This window comes from Chiloscyllium plagiosum, chromosome 17 (assembly GCF_004010195.1).
Source record: "Chiloscyllium plagiosum isolate BGI_BamShark_2017 chromosome 17, ASM401019v2, whole genome shotgun sequence".
In the NCBI taxonomy this organism is placed as follows: domain Eukaryota; kingdom Metazoa; phylum Chordata; class Chondrichthyes; order Orectolobiformes; family Hemiscylliidae; genus Chiloscyllium; species Chiloscyllium plagiosum.
The window spans coordinates 51,627,109-51,647,790 of record NC_057726.1 but is presented as its reverse complement, the minus strand read 5'-3'; the positions used below and the strand labels follow the sequence as shown (position 1 = coordinate 51,647,790).

At 41.2% G+C, this 20,682-nt stretch overlaps 1 protein-coding gene across 5 annotated transcripts in view; it reads right to left on the bottom strand.

The window, feature by feature from the left end:
* Positions 1–20,682, bottom strand: part of ripor1 (RHO family interacting cell polarization regulator 1) — a 342,903-nt gene that overhangs the window by 9,089 nt on the left and 313,132 nt on the right. For all 5 annotated transcript variants that reach the window (XM_043707051.1, XM_043707049.1, XM_043707047.1 and 2 more), the window contains 7 exons: positions 18,551–18,690; positions 16,253–16,421; positions 10,715–10,850; positions 9,776–9,934; positions 3,764–3,922; positions 1,646–1,842; positions 577–660 (listed from right to left, as the gene is read on the bottom strand). In XM_043707051.1, coding sequence (XP_043562986.1) covers positions 577–660; positions 1,646–1,842; positions 3,764–3,922; positions 9,776–9,934; positions 10,715–10,850; positions 16,253–16,421; positions 18,551–18,690 — 1,044 coding nt within the window. The remainder of the gene's footprint in view (positions 1–576; positions 661–1,645; positions 1,843–3,763; positions 3,923–9,775; positions 9,935–10,714; positions 10,851–16,252; positions 16,422–18,550; positions 18,691–20,682) is intronic.

The window sequence follows — 20,682 nt, the reverse complement described above, 5'->3', positions numbered from 1 at the left end:
TTCTACAACTCAATGAAGTTGTCTTCAAGGCCGAGACCGATAGATTCTTGTTGTCTAGAGGAATTAAGGGCTACGGGGAGAACGCTGGTAAGTGGAGCTGAAATGCGCATCAGCCATGATTGAATGGCGGAGTGGACTCGATGGGCCGAATGGCCTTACTTCCACTCCTATGTCTTATGACATGATTACTCTTCACAATTTTGTGTGCCTCAAAGAGAGTAGACAGGAGAAACCTGTTTCCCCAGCACAGAGTTCGACAACCAGGACACAAATTCAAGCTATGTGGCAGAAGGATGAAAGATGTGAAGAAAAGCTTGTTTACACAGAGGATGGTGAGTGTATGGAATTCACAGCCTGAATTGGTGATGGAGACAGAGACACTGAACTCTTTTTAAAGGTACCTGGATCTGCACCTTAAGAGTTGTAAGCTGCAAGGCTATGGGTCATTTGCAAGGACTAGATAGGGCATCTGAGTGGCTTTTTACAAGATGAGCTGAATGGCTCCCTTCTGTGTTGTACCATTTGTATGGTAGTAAATGTGTTTATTTTGACTAACTTAAACTGAAGTGCTCACACCTTTAAATGTGCCAGTGCTGTGCATCCTACTTTTCTCAGCTGTCCATCCTCATCCTCAAGCAGTTCCAAGTAACAAACCAGAGCCTAAAAACAAATGCACATGATTAGTCCATTGCACAAAACAAATTGTCTACCAAATTTCAGATTAATGCTGATAGAATCTAAGTCCAGATATTTTAAACACAAACAACCATTTTTCATGTCATTGATGAAGTGCTAACAAGGATCCGGCATTGTAAATCCATGAATCTCCGCACTTTGGTGGAGGACCCACAATACTTACATACCTTTTGTGACAATGGTATTAAGCCACCAGAGTCTTTTAATTCATTCAGATGTCTGGCTGGACTCAAACAAGATTTAGGTTGAAACAACATTACACCACAACAAGACATTAGGAACAGGGGGTAGGCTATTCAACTCTTCAAGAATGAACTAGCATTTCATTAGATTATGCAATTTAATTTGACAGCCTTTGCTCCACATTGTGCAATACTTTCACATAATAAATAACAATTAATTTCAAGTCTTCAAAGTCAATTTGATGCAACAACCAGACTATTGGAAAGTTCAAGATTTCTACTACTGTACATAAAAGAATGTTTCATGATTTCAATCCAAAATGGCTGAGTGCTATTTTAAGATTACTGCCCATTGTTCTTGGTTGTCCAAATAAAGAAAATAGTTTCTCATACACAAAACAAATTCTTTGCAGAATTTAAAGTTTTACATTAGATCATGATACATTTTCTATATTCAGGGGAACACAGTGTTACTATCAATGAAACCACTTTGCAATTGTATTGCTTTGGTACTATTAGAGTCTCACTTCTTAGGGACAATGCACTCTCACTACTGGCAACCTAACCTACTTGGGTACGAACACTAGCTCCGATAACAGCCTCACCAGTTCAGTTACAATACTGGTCCTCATATTAATTTCAAACACTGCTCCATAGTTGACAAGTAAAAGACGAATACAGATACCCGTACAGATACCAAAGTTGTTGGACCTAATCAGCCAAGTTAGCAGTGAGCAAAGCAACTGCCTTTAGACTTAGCTACTAACTTTCTCTCTGAACTTGGAGTCTTCTGACAGGTTTTTCAGCACAGAGGCAACTGTGTTGCCGATCTTAGTGTTGTCCTCCAATAGAAGCAGACCCATGGCTTTCAGACCGTCCTTCTGGAGCTGGGTCCCTGAGAGATGTTTCAGATTCTTCAATACCACATCCCTATCAGAGGACTGTAGATTCTGAACCAAGAATACTGTGAGGAATGGGGAGTGAGGTGATGGGGAGAAAAAAAATCACAAAATAGTCATGGACATTTTCAATATCAGTAGAAAAAACACAACCTGATATCTCACTTGAGTGGCTATGCAGTATGTTTGTGACTGGACAGGATTGTTAGGTGCTTATTTGAGAGGTAAGCCTAAACTTGATGCTTTATGTACCCACACCTACACACACCCACATCATTACAGGCATTCTAAGTCTTTGTTTGCAATCAAGGTGGGGGTGTTGAGAGGGGAGGAAGAAGAAAATGCCTCATCTAAGTCAGAGATTTTGCAGCCAAGCATAATCCACGATAGACAAGCAGCAAGCCTGGCAGCATCAGGAGGTCAAGAAGTCAATGTTTCGGGTGTGTGTAGGGGGAGCTGCAGATAAAGGGGAGGTGGTGGAGGAAGGGTGGTGAGGTGGGGATAGGTGAAGTCAGGTAGAGGGTATGACTTGGTTAGTCAATGGGAGGAATGAATCTGGTTGGTAGCTGGAAGGAAGGGTTGATCAGAAGGAAGGAAGGTGTGTGAGGGTCTGGAAAGGGAGTTGGGGGATGGGGTTATTTGAAACTAAAGAACTCAATGTTGAGTCCTCTGGGCTGTAGACTGCCCAGGCAGAAGATGTGGTGTTATTGCTCCAATTTATGTCTGATTCATTGTGACATTGGAGGAGGCCAAGGATGGTCATGTCAGAAAGGGATTGGGAAGGCGAATTAAAATGGACGGTGACTGGGAGGTCAGGTCTGCGAACCCGGCTGTAATGCTTGGTGAAACGTGCGCTGGAGTTTACGTTTGGTCTTCCTGGAGGTAGAGAAGACCACACCGGGAGCACTGGATACAGTGAACTAGGTTGAAGGAGAGGCAAGTGAACCTCTGTCTTACCTGGAAGGTCTGTTTGGAGCCCTGGATGGATATGAGAGGGAGGTGGTGGGCTGGCAGGTTTTGCATCTTTTTCAGTTGCAGGGGAAGGTGCCTGGGGTTTTTTTGAGGGGGTTGGGGGGTGTGGAGAGAAACGCGAGTGGCGCAAACCAAGGCAAAGGGAACAGTCCTTGAGGAAGGCAGACGGGGTGGGGAGGGGTTGATGTTCTTTGTGGTGAGGTCTAGTTGGACTTGACATAAATGTTTAAGGATGATACGATGGATGTGGGGTGGTAGGTGAGGACAAGGGGGACAATCCATGAGTCTACATACAGTTGCATCACATAGACAGGCATGCACAAAAACCACATAGAAGTATAATCCAGGCAAAGACTTTTGTGAAACTAACATCAGGGCTGTTTTGTGTTGTTCTAAACCCTCAGCAACCATTTAAAAGAAACGTCAACCCTAACTGGAACATTTATTAATCTTATAAAACATGGAAATCATTCCAGGAACAAGTCACTGTATTGAGACGTTTCGGAGTTGATAGTTAATTCTAGAAAGCAAAATGCACTCATCATGGTTAACAGGACCCTACACAAATCTATCCAAAGCACTGGGGATATCAACTTGATAATATCCCCAACAATGTCAAAGTCGATCTGCATTAATGAAAACAGTGTACACCCAGGCAGTCCAGAATGCTGCTATAGGAAGGGTTCCTGTGAGCACAATGCCAATTTACTGTATTCATTATCCCTCCACTGACCTCCAGAGCTCAGAGATCAATGGGGGAATATCACAGAGATGCAATCCTTCTTACCAAGTCCAATGTTTTCTTCCTCATATAGAGGGTATGGATGGTCAGCAGTGACTGCCAGGATGATCATCTGATAAGCTATACTGCAGAATTCTGATTGCTGCACAAACTGAATAGAGATTCAGAAAGAGACTTGCTGACACAAAAATGGAGGAGCACAAGGAGGAGAGAATTACTCATGCGAGGTTGGAGTTAGGGGTGAAGCTGCATAAAGAACATTAGAAAAGTACCTTCATCAGCTACCTCCATGATATAGGCAGGTAAGGAGGGCACATTCTGCTCCTCAATGTGATTCAAGTATTGGAAGATAGTCAGGAATTCCACATTTCCACTTCGAGCACGTTTTGGCAATGTTCTGTCCAAAAACCTCTCCACTAGTTTAATAAAAACTGTTAAGAAAGAGCAGATTAAATGACCGAATTGTTTTACTAAACGCATGATTAAAATCTGTATGCAGAGTAAGTGCCTCAGTCTGCAGCAGAGTCTAAGCTGAAATGTTTATTGAATATAGTTCTCTTTTTCAAAATCGCTTTACAGTTAAATTGATCATATTTGAAAGCAAAATAAATTGCTCAAATGGTCAGTTCTGTTTAATTTCGGAGTTAGGCAGTATAGCACAATGGAACATAGTTGAAAGAAACCATTTGAATCTAGTGGCGCATCAGATAGAATTCACAGCTTATCCTCACTTACACCTGCCAACGTTCACTTACAGGTGGCTGAATCTCAGCCTATTTGCAGTGTAATATCATCTTTGGGACTCTAAGTGCCAGTGAACTTGGAGAAAATGTGAGCCCAAGACAGGGATAGAGCAGCTACCTAATTAATAAAGACAAAGTACTGTGGATGCTGGCGATCTAAAACAAAAACAAAGTGCTGCAGAAATTCAGCATCCCTGGAGAGAGACAGAAGGTTAACATTTCAGACTAATACGACTCTTCTTCAGAACTTGGCTTGCTAGCTAGCCTTGTTTCTCTCTAAAACTTATCTTTGATTGCAACCTGCACAGATTTAGTTGGGTGAAGTTAAGTCATCTTGATAAACCGCCCCCCAGACAACAAGCAATTATTACAAGACAAGTTGGATATATTTAGCAATTGAACAGAAAGGTGGCAGATGAAAATCAATGTGGACAAATGGAAAGCACATCAAAAATATCCAAGAAATGAATCTTACTTAAAAGGATCTTGTTAATGGACAATGAGATTGATCTAAGGGTCATTAGTGATACTAACGTGAAACAATTGCAACAATGTTTAGTGGTAACAAGTAAAAGAAAAATCAGAAATTAGGAGGAGATCGTGCTTTACTTCATAAAACACTGGTGCTGACGAAAGTAGAAAACTTTCAGTTGCCACAGCTATCGAGGAGCATCCAGAGCAATTGAGGAAATGTGGGGTTTGGATTACAAGGTATGATTACCTGTATGTTAATTGTGCAGAAGATACAGAAAAAGATTATTGAAAGGTGAAACTAACATGTGGAAAGAATTTTCTTTAAAATCAGCCTAGCAAGATGATGAAAGCAATTAGTTCTAATCAATGCAATTTCAATTTAGATTAATCTATTTCAGAAAACATTTTGGGATATTTTGAGTGGTAAGTATGAGAGTTTGAAATAAACAGCTACCTTTAAAGCTATGGTTCTTAAAGATCTTCATTGCATTATATCGATGTCTGTGGAGATTGATAAAATTGCTTTAATTGTAATTTATGATTAATTAGGATGGTGCAGGAGGTTTCAACTTGCATTCCTTTCTCAAACCCTTTCAACCAGACTTAGGCTAAAACAGATCAAATTACATTAAACTAATGTAAGAAACAGGCCAGTCAGCCGAAATGGCCCACACTGGCATTTATGCTCCACATGACTCCTTCCACCCTCTATCAGTATAATCCCTCCTTTCATTTCTCTCTCATGGGCTTATTAGCTTTCCATTTTAAAAATATCCATACAATTTGCCTCAGCTCTTCATATGCTATTAAGTTCCATATTCTTATCATTCTCTAAACAAAGAGAGTTCTCTTCAATTTCCTGTTTGTTTTATTAGTGACACTCATGTTATGTCCTTGAGTTTTTGATTCCTCCATAAATGGAAGAATTTTTGTTACAGTCACCCTCTCGAACTCTTTCAATATCATAAATTCCAAAATTGTGATGGAATCCCCTCTATTTGCAGCTGCAACAATACGCAAAAAGCTTGACACAGAGGGACAGATAGAGAGGCAGATTTTGGAAAGGTGCAGAAGTAACAGGATTGTTGTCTTGGTGACTTCAACTTCCCTAATATTGACTGGAACCTCCTTAGTGCAAATAGTTTCAATGTAGCAGACTTTGTCAGGTGCATCCAGGAAGGATTCCTGACTCAATATGTCAATAGGCCAGCTAGAGGGGAGGCCATATTGCATTTGGTGCTTGTCATCGATCCACGTCAGGCGTCAGTACTCTCAGTGGGAAAGCATTTCAGTCATAGTGATCACAACTCCTTGACCTTTACTACTGTCATTGAGAGGGATAGGAGCAGAAGGTATGAAAAAGTATTTAGCTGGGGGAGATGGAATTACAATGCTATTAGGCAGGAACTGTATGGCATAAATTGGGAACAGATATTCTCAGGGAAATGCACAACAAAAATGTGGAGGTTGTTTATGGATCACTTGCTGTGCGTGCTGGATATGTTTGTCCCACTGAGGCACTGAAGTGATGGTAGGGTGAAGGAACCTTGGATGACAAGAGATGTGGAACATCTAGTCAAGAGAAAGAAAAAAGCTTACTTAAGGTTGAGGAAGCAAAGTTCAGGCAGGGCATTAGAGGGTTACAAGGTAGTTAGGAAGGAATTGAAGATTGGACTTAGAAAAGCTAGAAGGGGGCATGAAAAAGGCTTGGCAGGGAGGATAAAGGAAAATCCCAAAGCGTTCTACACTTATGTGAGGAACAAGAGGATGGCCAGAGTGAGGGTAGGGCCGATTAGGGATAGTGAAGGGAACTTGTACCTGGAGTCAGAGGAGGTACAGAAGGTTCTTAATGAATATTTTGCTTCAGTATTCGCTAGTGAGAGGGACCTTGTCGTTTGTGAGTACAGCGTAAAATGTTGATGTTAAGGAGGAGGAGGTGCAGGAAATATTTAAAAATATGAGGATAGATAAGTCCCCTGGGCTGAACGGGATAAACCTACAGGAAATGAGGGAAGAGATGGCTGCACCTTTGGCGATGATCTTTACATCCTCACTGTCCACTGGAGTAGTACCAGATAATTGGAGGGTGGCAAATGTTATTCCCTTGTTCAAGAAAGGGAATAGGGATAATCCTGGGAATTATAGACCAGTCAGACATATGTTGGTGGTGGGCAAATTATTGGAGAGGATTCTGAGAGACAGGATTTATGATTATTTGGAAAAACATAATTTGATGAGAGATAGTCAGCATAGTTTTGTGAGGGGTAGGTCATGCCTCACAAGCCTTATTGAATTATTTGAGAATGTGACAAAACACATTGATGAAGGTAGAGCAATGAATGTGGTGTATATGGATTTTAGCAAGGTATTTGAAAAGGTTCCCCATGGTAGGCTATCCAGAAAGTAAGGAGGCAATGGATACAGGGAAATTTGGCTGTATACAGAATTGGCTAGTCCATAGAAGACAGAGGATAGTAGTAGATGGAAATAATTCAGCCTGGAGCTCGGTGACCAGTGGTGTTCCACAGGGATCTGTTCTGGGACCTCTGCTCTTTGTGATTTTTTAAATGACTTGAATGAAGAAGTGGAGGGATGGGTTAGTAAGTTGCTGATGACACAAAGGTTGGTGGAGTGATGGATAGTGTGGAGGGCAGTTGTAGGTTGCAACAGGACATTGACAGGATGCAGAGCTGGGCTGAGAAGTGGCAGATGGAGTTCAACCTGGAAAAATGTGAAGTGATTCATTTGGAAGGTCAAATTTGAATGCAGATTACAGGATTAAAGGCAGGATTATTGACAGTGTGGAGGAACAGAGGGATCTTGGGATCCATGTCCATAGATCCCGAGAAGTTGCCACCCAGGTTGATTAGGGTTGTTAAGAAGGCGTATGGCGTGTTGGCTTTCATTAGCAAGGAGATTGATTTTAAGAGCCTCAAGGTTATAACACTCTTGATAGACCACACTTGGAATATTGTGTTCAGTTCTGGTCGCCTCATTTTAGGAAGGATGTGGATGCTTCAGTGAGGGTGCAGAGGAGATTTACCAGGATGCTGCCTGGACTGGAGGGCATGTTTATGAAGAAAGGCCAAGGCTTTTCTCTTTGAAGTGAAGGAAGATGAGAGGTGACTTGATAGAAGTGTACAAGATGATGAGAGGCACAGATAGAATGGATAACCAAAGACATTTTCCCAGGGCGGAAATGGCTATCACAAGGGGGCATTATTTTAAGGGGATTAGAGGAAGGTTTAGGGGAGATGTCAGAGGTAAATTCCTTACACAGAGAGTGGTGAGTGCGTGGAATGCACTGCCAGAAGTGGTAGTAGCATCAGATACATTATGGACATTTAAGCGGCTCTTGGGTAGGCACATAGATGATAGTAAAATGTAGCGTATGTAGGTTAGTTTGATCTAAGAGTAGGATAAAAGGTTGGCACAATATCAACAGCCAAAGGGCCTATCATGTTCTGTACTGTTCAATGTTCTATCTATATCCTTTTATAATATGGAGTCCAGGACTGCACACAGTTTGCCAACTAAGGGCTGATACTTCAGGGAGGCAACGGTCTAGTGGTGTTGCTGGACTGTTAATCCAGAGACCCATAGAGTGTTCTGGGGATCTGGGTTCAAATCCCACCATGACAGATAATGGAATTTGAATTCAATAAAAATCTAGAACTTAATGATGACTATGAAACTGTTGTCGATTGTTGGAAAAACTCGTCTGGTTCACTAATATCCTTTAGGGAAGGAAACTGCTAGTCTGGCATACATGTGACTCCAGACCCACAGCAATGTGGTTGACTCTTAACTATCCTCTGGGCAACTAGGGATTGGTAATAAACACTGGCCTTGCCAGAAACATCCTCATCACATGAATGAATTTTAAAAAATCATTTAGTTTCTCCTTTTCAAATTTATACCTTCAAAACCCCAGTGTTTGATTTTAAAAAAAATTTAAAATGACCTTTCAATCTGTGTTGCTCATTGTAATTATACGAATCCCTGGACTTTTTAAAAATATTTAAACTCTTATAATCCAAGCAATACGTTTGTGGCCTCATCATTATTCTAAAAGAAAAAAGCATTACCTCACATTAGTCTATAACGAAATAACTGTTAAATTGTCAATGCCGGCATCATTTCACAATCTTCCAGCATTGAGCTGGGGGAGTTTATACACAAAATGGCAATGTGACAAACATTGTCACTGTTCAGGAGATCCTGGGCTATTCATGTTCGTATATTTTGTCACATTCTTCCTTTGTGCTAACCACATCGGTGTTACTTGCAAAGTTGGAAATAAATAGTGGGCGGCATGGTGGCACAGTGGTTAGCAATGCTGCCTCACAGCGCCAGAGACCCGGGTTCAATTCCCGCCTCAGGCGACTGACTGTGTGGAGTTTGCACATTCTCCCCGTGTCTGCGAGAGTTTCCTCCGGGTGCTCCAGTTTCCTCCCACAGTCCAAAGATGTGCAGGTTAGGTGAATTGGCCATGCTAAATTGTCCGTAGTGTTAGGTAAGGGGTAAATGTAGGGGTATGGGTGGGTTGCGCTTCGGCGGGTCGGTGTGGACTTGTTGGGCCGAAGGGCCTGTTTCCACACTGTAAAGTAATCTAATCGAAAAAATAAATCTAATCTAATACTCCAACTTTAGGGTCCAAAACATTTACGGTAAAAGTTAACTGTGTTTTTCTCCGCTGATGCTTCCTGACCTTATCAATTTTTCCAGTATTTATTTTTATTTCAGATTTGTAACATCCACAGTATTTGTTTTTGTGTCAGCACTGATCCTTGTGGAACAATATTTTCCATCATTTACCAACCTATAGCTGCTCTTAGCCACTACTGTTTCCTGTTCTGTAGTCAGTTTGCTATCCATTCTGCTATGTGTTTGCCCATTCGAAATACTTCATAATGAATCCATTATGTAGTACCTTATTGAAGATCTTACCAGAAATTTTTATGGTTCCTGCTTAATATATATCAAAAGCTTGACCTTATTGTTATCTATTTCTCCAGCAAAAAGTATCTTCAACTAGAAGCTGTCCAGGTGACCGTGGCCACTAACCTGCTTCTGCTGGGCCAGAGTAGTGCTCGTTCACTTTACTCCCAAAGCTCGAGTTTAGCTTCTGCAGAACGCGCTGGACTGTGGCGCTGAACAGGTTCGGGCCCTCGGTACAGTGTGTCCAGAAAGAAAAGACTGTCTTATCTTTCAGCAGTGGCATGACTGAAGGGAAGCATGTATAGCAAAAAAAAACAACTTAAGTGCCAACTTCCTTTCAAGGTTAGGTTTTAAATAAGAAAACATTAAACAACATATCTCTCCCACAACGATATTTGACAGACCTGTGATGAAACACTTGGCTTCTGGAAGTCTACTTCAGTTGTAACCGGTTTCCACCTCCTGGAGATATTTCACAACCCATTGCTGCCATTAGTCAAACAAAGCTCAGCCACCCAAACTTAGCCAATTAATTCAGAGAACAATACGGTTACTCAATTCATTCACACTTATTTTGATAAGAAAGATACCAAATGAAACCATAATGCACTCTATGGCCAACCAAATATTCTGAAGTACAGGCAATCTTGGAGCAAAGGTGTCAGCCAATTTGCACATAGCCAGCTCCATTAGAAAGTTAGTGACACGTAACAGATAAATCAGTTCTAGATGGAAGTCGAGAAATAAATATTGGACAAGACACTTTGAAACAGCTACACAGGATAGTGCATCCACCAAAGGACATTTTGAGCTTCAGTTTAATATTACAATTAGAAGTCATCAACTCCTTAGTACCGCAGAGTGACTCTGGAGTTTTGTACACAAATCTTGAGTAGGACTTGAAATTCCTGAAACAAAAAGGCAAGACTTCTGCAAGTGGTTACCATGACATTTCTCTTTCACAATTATGAGAGAGAAACAAAATTGATGGTGTACAACTGGAATAGGCTTCAAAGAGCCATGCGTTAATGCCGAATGACGTTTCATTTGAGAGGATCAACTTACCCTCCTCAGCAGCGTTTATGTTCCCGGCTTTCTCCTCACTCAGTCTGGACACTGTCTCTAGAACTTGCGCCTCTCTTAGAAGCTTGTCCAGTGCGTAAATCTCCCGGCATCGTAGTGGTCCATAGATACCCAATTGCTGCAACATGAAATGGATATTGACAACTTGCATGTATATAAAATGCATTTAAATCAGTAAACTGCCCCAAGGTGCTTAACAGAAACAAAAACATTGTAAATCTAAAAAAAAACTTTGATACAGATTCACAAGTGGCGAGATGAGGAGAGATCACCAAAAACCTGATCCAAGCGGTAGGTTTTAAGGAGCACCTTAAGTGGAGAAGTTTAGAGAGGCAAATCCAAGGCAGCTATACAGTCAGAAACGTACAAGAGGCCAGATTTAATGGAACGCAGTTAACTTGGGGGCTATTGAAACTGGACAAGGTAACAGAGATAGGGAAGGCAGATGGATTTGAAAAACACAAGGATTTAAAAATAAGTGTTACTGAATGGGAATGGGTCAGCTAACACATGGTGATGTATGAATGACACTCATAATGAATTAAGATGCAAGCAGAGTTTTGGATGAGCCCAAGTCATAGAAGGTGGGAGGCCAGCCAAAAAAATACTGAAACAAGACTATAGAAACAATGGCACGGATGAGGGTTTTCAGCAGCAGAACGGGTAAAGCAGGATCAGAGTCCATTGGCATAGCAAAAGAGAGAAGCAGACAGTATGGGCAATTGTGCAAATATGTGGTCGGAAACTTCTTCTCTGGACCAACTCAACTCCAAGGTTGTCAGGGATGAAAATAAGAGGCAGGGAACCAAGTTTGTGATACGTACAAGCACAATGACTTCAGTCTTCACAATATTAAATCAAAACAAAATGTAGTTAGCATGTCCCATCCAGCTGGAGAGTGGAGGAGAGAAATCAGAGGAGAATACTGTATGTCGAAGACTGTAGCTAAGGATGAAAGGGATAATTTATTACCGTCACAATAATATAGGATGTTATTTTACATTAATAAGGGCTATTTTAATACTGTGGCTGGGCAAGAAACCTGATTGGAGGAATTCAAACATAAAACATTGTGTGAAAAATGAGCACAGCTTCAAAAGCAACAATTTTAAGGACTTTGAACAGGAAAGGGTGCTTGAAACTGGGAGAGCAGATGTAAGGTACAGAAAGATCAAGAGTAGCTTTTCCTTAAGGTGAATTTGTGAATACAGCAGCTATGGAGACTGAAGCTGAATGAATATTGAACTGAGGAAATAAAGTTGGCTGGTCAATGGTTTGTTTGGCAGAGTGAGTCAGCTGGGTCTCATGAACAAGATGATATTAAGAAAAACATTCCATTATCCCAAAAGGCTGGTGAAGGAATGTATGCAGCAGAGGCAGCTGAACGGATAGTTTCAGTCTTTATGACAAAGATATGTAGCACCCTCACAATTTATTGTTGAAGATCAGGATGAAGGAGGCACCACAACACCAATTTCTTTTGATGAGCAAGTATATTGCTGAACGTCTCTATCACTGAAACATCATGTTTAAACAAAAGGTCAAAACTTAATCAACATTGCGTAAAACAATTATGGTAGATGTGTCTTTCACAACCTTAGTAAGCCTTAAAACAAATCAAAGCAAACAAAAAGTATTTTGAAATAAAATAAAATGTGCTGGAGAATTATTCAAAGAAGAATCATATCAGACTTGAAATGTTAACTCTCTCCACAGATGCTGTCAGACCTGAGTTTCTCCAACATTTTCTGTTTTTATTTCAGATTTCCAGCATCTACAGTATTTTGCTTTTATTGTACTTTAAATTTTAGTCACTGTTATTAAGTAGTAACAGCCAATTTGTGTGCCGCAAGATGCCATAAACAGCAACCAAATGGTTAAGGGGTTAATATTGGCCAGGGCATTATTGCATGGATTCTTCATAGAAGCTCAGGCAGGACCTTCAGGTTATATTTACACAATGTGTCCATAACAGTAAGATGGCAGGTTAAACATTTTGCATGATTTGGAGGAGCCGGTATTGGACTGGGGTGGACAAAGTTAAAAATCATACAACACCTGGTGTTCTGTGATTTTAAACACTCTGCAGGGTACTCTCACATGATTACTGGGATCACAGTTTATCTACATCAGAGTTTACCTCAGAATGTATCTACATATCCATTAAATCCTGTATCTACACAGGTTAGTGTACACCTCCGCTCTTCCTCAAATTGATGCCATGAGTTTTTTTTAATGTCCAACTCAAGAGCTCATACATGTTCTAGATTTCATATTTCATCTGAAATATGGCATCTCTGAAGGAATGCCCTGTCTATACTGAAGTTTTAGCCTGGTTTATATGCTGAAGCTTCTAAAATGAATGGAGTTGTGAATTATCTAACTCAGTGAAGAGTATGTTACCACTGATTGTAGCAAAAGGTTGGGACTAGAATACCCAGAAGATATCAAAGTGACAAAATTTTATTCCAATTTAATCCTCATTTTTACAGGATTAATGTTGAAGTTTAAACCACAGACTAGACTTAGCTGGAGCAGGACAGTTCTAGACTTCTGGCAGAACCTGGAGCAAGTGAGAACTGATTAAAACATGGTGAGGATGACAGAACAACTGGCACCTTAGCATACCATGAACATAAATCACTGTGATTTACGATTGAGGAAGAAGACTGAGGAGGGGAGCAAATTAGAGTCAAAACTGATAAAGGAAGAAATACAAAAAGGGGAAAAATGGACCAAGGAAGGGGCAAGAAAGCATCTGGAGAAAAGAAGCTTTTAATAATCAAATTGACTACATAGAAGAATGAGATTGAGTAATAGAAATTATTTCCACACTGAGACAAGTTAATTACCACTGCTGTAACGATTAGATTAGATTAGATTAGATTACTTACAGTGTGGAAACAGGCCCTTCGGCCCAACAAGTCCACACCGACCTGCCGAAGCGCAACCCACCCATACCCCTACATTTACCCCTTACCTAACACTACGGGCAATTTAGCATGGCCAATTCACCTGACCTGCACATCTTTGGACTGTGGGAGGAAACCGGAGCACCCGGAGGAAACCCACACAGACACGGGGAGAACGTGCAAACTCCACACAGTCAGTCGCCTGAGGCGGGAATTGAACCCGGGTCTCTGGCGCTGTGAGGCAGCAGTGCTAACCACTGTGCCACCGTGCCGCCCACAATTATCGTATTGTGAAAATACATTTTGGCTCTTAGTTAACAAACTTTATGAAGTATTAATGTGTAATCCCAGAAATTCTTAAAAACAACAGGGAGGCAAAAGGCAAGATGCCATTTAGGCTGAGAAAATGGTAAGTGTAAGAAATAGACCAGCAAGTTTAGGATAATTGCAACAAATGACCTGTCTTATTGTTTAACTATGTTGGTTGCTGTGTTACACCATTAGTTTTCCAGCAAGCAGCATCCTCATATTTCATTTGGATTGCCTACATTCATATTACACCATTTTATTCATTCGATTTGAAAAGAAAACTTAAATTAAACAACAGCCAAAAGTATCAAACCTACATTCTGAATGGAAAATTAAATTCACCTGCTGCAGCACTATATTACTCACCACAGGCAAAGGATAAAATAACTTGTGAAATCAAGTTAGAGCATGCCAGTGTCATCTGCTGACAGAATGCAGTACTGCAGAATAACTTCAGAACGGCTAAGGACAACTCTCAAATCAGAGCATTTATAGAGTCATAGTGGTATACAGCACAGAAACAGACCCTTCGGTCTAACTCAACCATATCGCTGAGATATCCTAAATTAATCTAGTCTCATTTGCCAGCACTTGGCCCATATTCCTGTAAACCCTTCCTATTCAGGTACCCATCCAGATTACTTTTATATGGTGTAACTGTACCAGCCTCCACCCACTTCCTCTGGGAGCCCATTCCATACATGCACCACCCTCTGCATGAAAAGTTTGCCCCTTAGATTCCTTTTAAATCTTTCCCTTATCACCTTAAACATATGCCCTCTAGTTCTGGATTCTCCCACCCCAGGGAAAAAACCTTGTCTATTTACCCTATCCATGCACTTCGTGATTTTATAAACCTCTATAAGGTCATTCCTCAAGGTCCGACACTCCAGGGAAAACAGCCCCAGTCTATTCAGCTTAGCTCTTTGGCTCAAACCCTCCAAACATGACAACATCCTTGTAAATCTTTCTGAACCTTTTCCAGTTTCACAACATCCTTCCTACAGCAGAGACACCAGAATTCCACGCAATATTCCAATAGTGGCGCAACCAATGACCTGTAGAGCTGCAACATGACCTCCTAATATCTACACTCAATGCTCTGACCAATAAAGGTAAGCACACCACTTTCACTATCCTATCTACCTGTGACTCCACTTAAGGAGCTATGTACCTGCACTCCAAGGTCTCTTTGTTCAGCAACACTCCTCAGGACATTATCATTACGTAAAGTCCTAATTTGTCTTTCCAAAATGCAGCACCTCACATTTATCTAAATTAAACTCCATCTGTCACTCCTCAGCCCATTGGCCCATCTGATCAAGATCCCATTGTACTTGGAGGTAACTTTCTTTGTTATCCATTACACCTCCAAACTCACTAACCATACCTCTTATGTTCACTTCCAAATATTTATTTACATGACGAAAAGCAGATCCTTGTGGCAAACTGCTGGTCAGTGGCCTCTAGTCTGAAAAGCATCCATCCACCACCACCCTCTGTCTTCTATTTTTGAACCAGTTCTGCATCCAAATTGCTAGTTCTCCCTCTTTTCCATGTGATCTAACCTTGCTAACCAGTCTACCATGAGGAACCTTGTTGAACGCCTTGCTGAAGTCCACATAGCTTACATCCACCACTCTGCCTTTATCCATCCTCTGTTACTTCTTCATAAAAATCAAGTTCACGACACACGATTTCCCACACACAAAGCCATGTTGACTATTCCTAATCAGTCCTTGCCTTCCCAAATGCATGTAAATCCTGTGTCTCAGAATCCCCTCCAACATCTTAGCCATTGATGTCATGCTCCCCCACCTATAGTTTCCTATCTTTTCCTTACCATCTTTCTTAAATAATGGCACCATGTTAGACAACCCCCAATCTTCTGGTACCTCATCTGTGGCTATTTATGATACAAATATCTCAGCAAGGGGCCAAGCAATCACTTCCCTAGTTTCCCACAGAATTTTGGGATACATTGAATAGGAAGCCACTAATAAACGTGTACTTTCTTAGGCATTAATGCTCAAAATGCCAATTCCTATCAGGTGTTAATTTAATCTGCACTTACGTACGTGGACTTGCACAGAAGGGAAAAGATACATCATGGTCTCCTTTGACTTGCAAATAATTGCAAAGTAAGTACATTGTATGGGAACCACCCTACTTCACAAAGACAGTCTGTGCTATCTGTCAAAGATGAGCAAATAGCTACTTTAACAAAGAACTTGGTGAAATGCCCAAAGTTTCAGTAACTGCCAACACTGCAGATAATGAGAAGATCTCACATATTTACCAGTAGAAGTCTGCTGCAGTTATTCAAGTGTACGATTAGAACCTGGTCCAAGTATTCATTTCCTGTTGTCATTGGAACCGGACTCCCTTCGGAACCACTGCCGACTCCAGTATCCTCCGTTAGTGCTTCACTGGGCCCTGCAGCGAGCCCACGCACATTATTGCTGCGCCTGTCACAAGAAGCAGAAATAGCTTGATACAGCTTCACTTTCACAGGCTTTCAGGAGTTACACAGACAAACTGATCTGCCCATGACAGTGAAATCTTCAAACATATCTTCATAGCAAAGCAAAAAGATGCATTTATTTTGTGCTTTACAGTAGAAAATCGTGGCACTGGAAAAAGTACAGCAGGTCAGGCAGCATCTGAGGAGCAGGACAATTTTGTTTTGGGCATTAGCCCTTCATCAGGAATGTGAGGGGGTGGTGGTTTGAGATAAAAAGGGGGTGGAGGCAGGGTGGGGCAGCACGTAGGGATATATCGGTCCATCTTCCTTCCTGCCTATCCTCTCCACCCTCCCCACTGACCTATCACAATCATCTCCTACCTGCATCCACCTATCGCCTTCCCACCTACCCTTCCCCTGTCCCCACCCTCCTATTAATCTCTCAGCTCCCTTCCCCCTCCACATTCCTGATGAAGGGTGAATGCCCGAAATGTTGACTATTTTCTTTTCTGCTCCTCGGATGCTACCTGACCTGTTGTGCTTTTTCCAGTGCCACGCTTTTCGACTCTGTCTCTCCAGCATCTCCCACAGCAAGTTCCCAAAAACAGTGATGTGATAATGAGCAAATAACTTGAAGTTTTGTTATGGTGTTCCAGTTGATACATGTCCTTCAATCATCAGTGATAACTTTTGAAGGAGTTGCACTGAATCTCTTGCATCTACTTGAGAAGACAAACTAAATCTTGGATTAACATTGTATCAAAAAGATGGTGCCTCCAACAATGCCGTATTCCTTCAGTGGAATGTCAGCATGTTACCATCTGAGGCACAGATGACATTTTAGCACTTTCAATGTAGACAAAAACCCCACCACCACACGATAACACCATTTGGCACTGGGACAATTAAGGAGATGCTAGGGCAGATTTGTCAAAAGCTTGATGCAGGTTTTAAACAATTCTCTTAAAGAAGGAGGAAGAGGTAGAAATAGAAAGGTTTAAGGAGGGAATCAAAGAGCTTAAGACCTTGGTAGCTGAAGTAACCAATGGTTCAGCAATTAATAACGATGATGCGGATGATGATCAAGTTCAGCTCTCAAAAGCACTGTGGTGGTTGGAATAGGTTATAGAGGATAGAGAGTGGGACCAAGATTTATGGGATGAAATTAGGCCTCTTCAAACAGAAAATTACTAAACTATTTGTTGTGCTTCCAAAATTTACTACACCCATATCATTCACAGCACCACCTGTTATACATTATGTATGCTTCAGTTTTAAATGACAAGGCAATGATAGCTAGTTAAATGATAATTATTGGGCTTCAGAATGACATAGGCATAGATAGTGAGCTAGGCAGAAGCCCAGTGCAGACATGTGTAAAATGATGCACTTTGGGAGGCATAATATGGGAAGCTATAAATGACATTATTTTATAAAGTGCAGATACCAGAGACATTATGGTGTCCATTTTCATAATTCCTTGAACATGCTGGGACAAAATAATAATATGATTAAAGCAGCATATCAATTGCAGAGCAACAAATGTAAAGCAATAAAATCTGGAGCTTCATAAAACAATGATTGGGCCTCAACTATAGTACTGGAAACAATTCTGCAACCCCTCAGAGGAGGAAAAAGAGTGATGGAAAGGCTACAGCAGAGGACTACAAGGTCTAGGAAACGTCAAACATATAGATTGGTTTGGGAAATTAGGATTGTTCTCCTTGGAATAGAGAAGTTTAGAAGACTTAATAAAAAGATTTACAAGATGACGAAAGGTTTGATTAAGAAAGTCTGTTTCCTATCATCAATATGAAGCTCAATAACCAGAGGTCAGAATTTAAATCGTGGCAAGGACCTTGAGGGAAAAATGAGGAGAAATGTTTTATCTTGGTTTTGGGGATCTGGAATGCTCTACCCAGAGCAGTGGTGCAAGCTGATTCCATTAATTCTTTTTAAAAAGGATATGAGGAGGAACTTGCAGGATTATAGACCAAAAGCAAAGACGTGGCACAAAAAAAATATACTTTTTTCAAACAACCAGACGTATAATGGGCTCAATAGCCTCTTTGAGAGTAACGGGTTTCTATCACCTCCCTCAACATAGGCCTTGCCACAAGAAACATGCCATACCTTCCAATCTTCTCTGCCTCTTCTTCTGAGAATTCTGAATCCTCCATGTCGGAGGTGTTAAGGAAGTCAAAGCTCTCCAGTGCATGCTCCACAGTCAGGCTGATGCTCGAAGTTCTACTCCGGGTCACACCCTGCCTCTGCTGCAAAAAGACAATGCTCAAAATTCAACAAATACAAACAAACGTCCACCATCACAGAATCTACACTCTATTTCTTCCTCCAACTAATGTGGTGTTCTTTGTCAGCCACCATGGAGAGCACTTTTTTGTCCCAAAAACCGAGCTTTGGGATTCAGCAGCCCACATCTAATCTTCACATTGATTTTCCTTGTTCACACAATCCAGCACAGAATTTCAAGTCCAAAGATGAGAAAATCTCAGGATTGCTCCGTTTATTGGGAGAAAATGGGATTGAAATGCAGCACAATTAAAAATTAGTTTGGTGTCTGCCCTTCGTTGGCTACTACGTGCATTAGGCTGTAACAGAATGGCCATTTAATAGTTGTATGAAATGAAGATCTCAGGGCTGAACCTCCAAGATTGAGTCAACTGTTATGATCATGCTATGCATTCATGATCACAGGAGCACGGTCAATACTACAGCTGACATCTCTGGAGACTGCAGTCATCTTTCTCATTTCTCCAAAATCTCACACAGTTCTGGCACTAGGTGGCAGTACAGGACTGAGGTCGGCCAATTCCATGTTGATCACAACAAAAATGCTTTTCAAACAGAACTTTTAGGTTTGTTCCTGGAAGACTTGGCATGCTTCCTGCGTCAACTTTTCTTTGTCAAGAAAAGTTGCATTTGAAAAATACTTGAGACACAATGAAAACGAACAGCATAATGACAATGGGTAGAAAATGCATCACTAAAGAGAAATGGGAAACAGGGACTGGATAGTGCAGGGTTCATATGTAGTGGATTGCAAACCAGTAATTTAAAGAGAAATCAAAGACTGTAAGAAAGCCAGATTGACAGCTTTCTCCCGAATCCCAATCCTGTTTTTTGCCCCTTATTCCAAGTACCCATCAATTAAGAGCATCCAAATTCCACTAATGATGGGGCAATTTCTTTCGAGGCTAATTAACATACATCAGAACAACATAGGACAAAATTGGATATCTGGCTGTGTGGCAGTACTCCAAACAGCATTCAATTACTGCGGAGAAAGTTCATTGAATGGCAGGGTTCGGGCAGGCCAGTACTCTGCAGTAGTAATCTGTAACCCACTATTAGTCTCATTTTACAGGATGTATGGTGTTGCAGATTGAAGTGTTCATTGTGTTGGTGGCTGTTTGTAAGCAGTCATCAGGGTTGATAGTTACTGGCAACATCAAGACAAATTGATCAGGAACTGCTGCAAAAACTGCAGCTTCAGGGACAAATTCAACGGCCAATGATCAGGAACAGCCACATCCAAAACGATCACCAGATAAAAGTAACCTCAAGAAACGAGCATCACCCAGCTCTTACTCCATTTCTCTTGTTTAACATATAGTTTGCGTAGGTATGTTTGACACATGATCTAGCCTTTGGTGCTTGCAGCACCAGTTACGTGAAAGCTGTTCAATAAATCTAACCACTTGTACACATTAGAAAACAGATGCAGCTCAGTTGTCAGATAAGATTGGAGATGCAGGTGTTGGACTGAGGTGTACAAAGTTAAAAATCACACAACACAACCATTATAGTCCAACGGGTTTATTTGGAAGCACTAGCTTTTGGAGCACTGCTCCTTCATCAGGTGGTTGTGGAGTATAAAATGGTAGGATACAGTATTTGTAGCAAAGGTTGACAGTGTGATGTAACTGAAGTTATATGTTGAAAAAGACCTGGATTGTTTCAGTCCCAGTCATAGAGATGTACAGCATGGAAACAGACCCTTGGATTCAACCCATCCATGCCAACCAGATATCCCAACCCAGGAGGTAAAAACAATGACTGCAGATGCTGGAAACCAGATTCTGGATCAGTGGTGCTGGAAGAGCACAGCAATTCAGGCAGCATCCGAGGACAGGTAAAATCGACGTTTCGGGCAAAAGCCCTTCATCAGGAATAAAGGCAGAGAGCCTAAAGCGTGGAGAGATAAGCTAGAGGAGGGTGGGGGTGGGAGAGAGTGGCATAGAGTA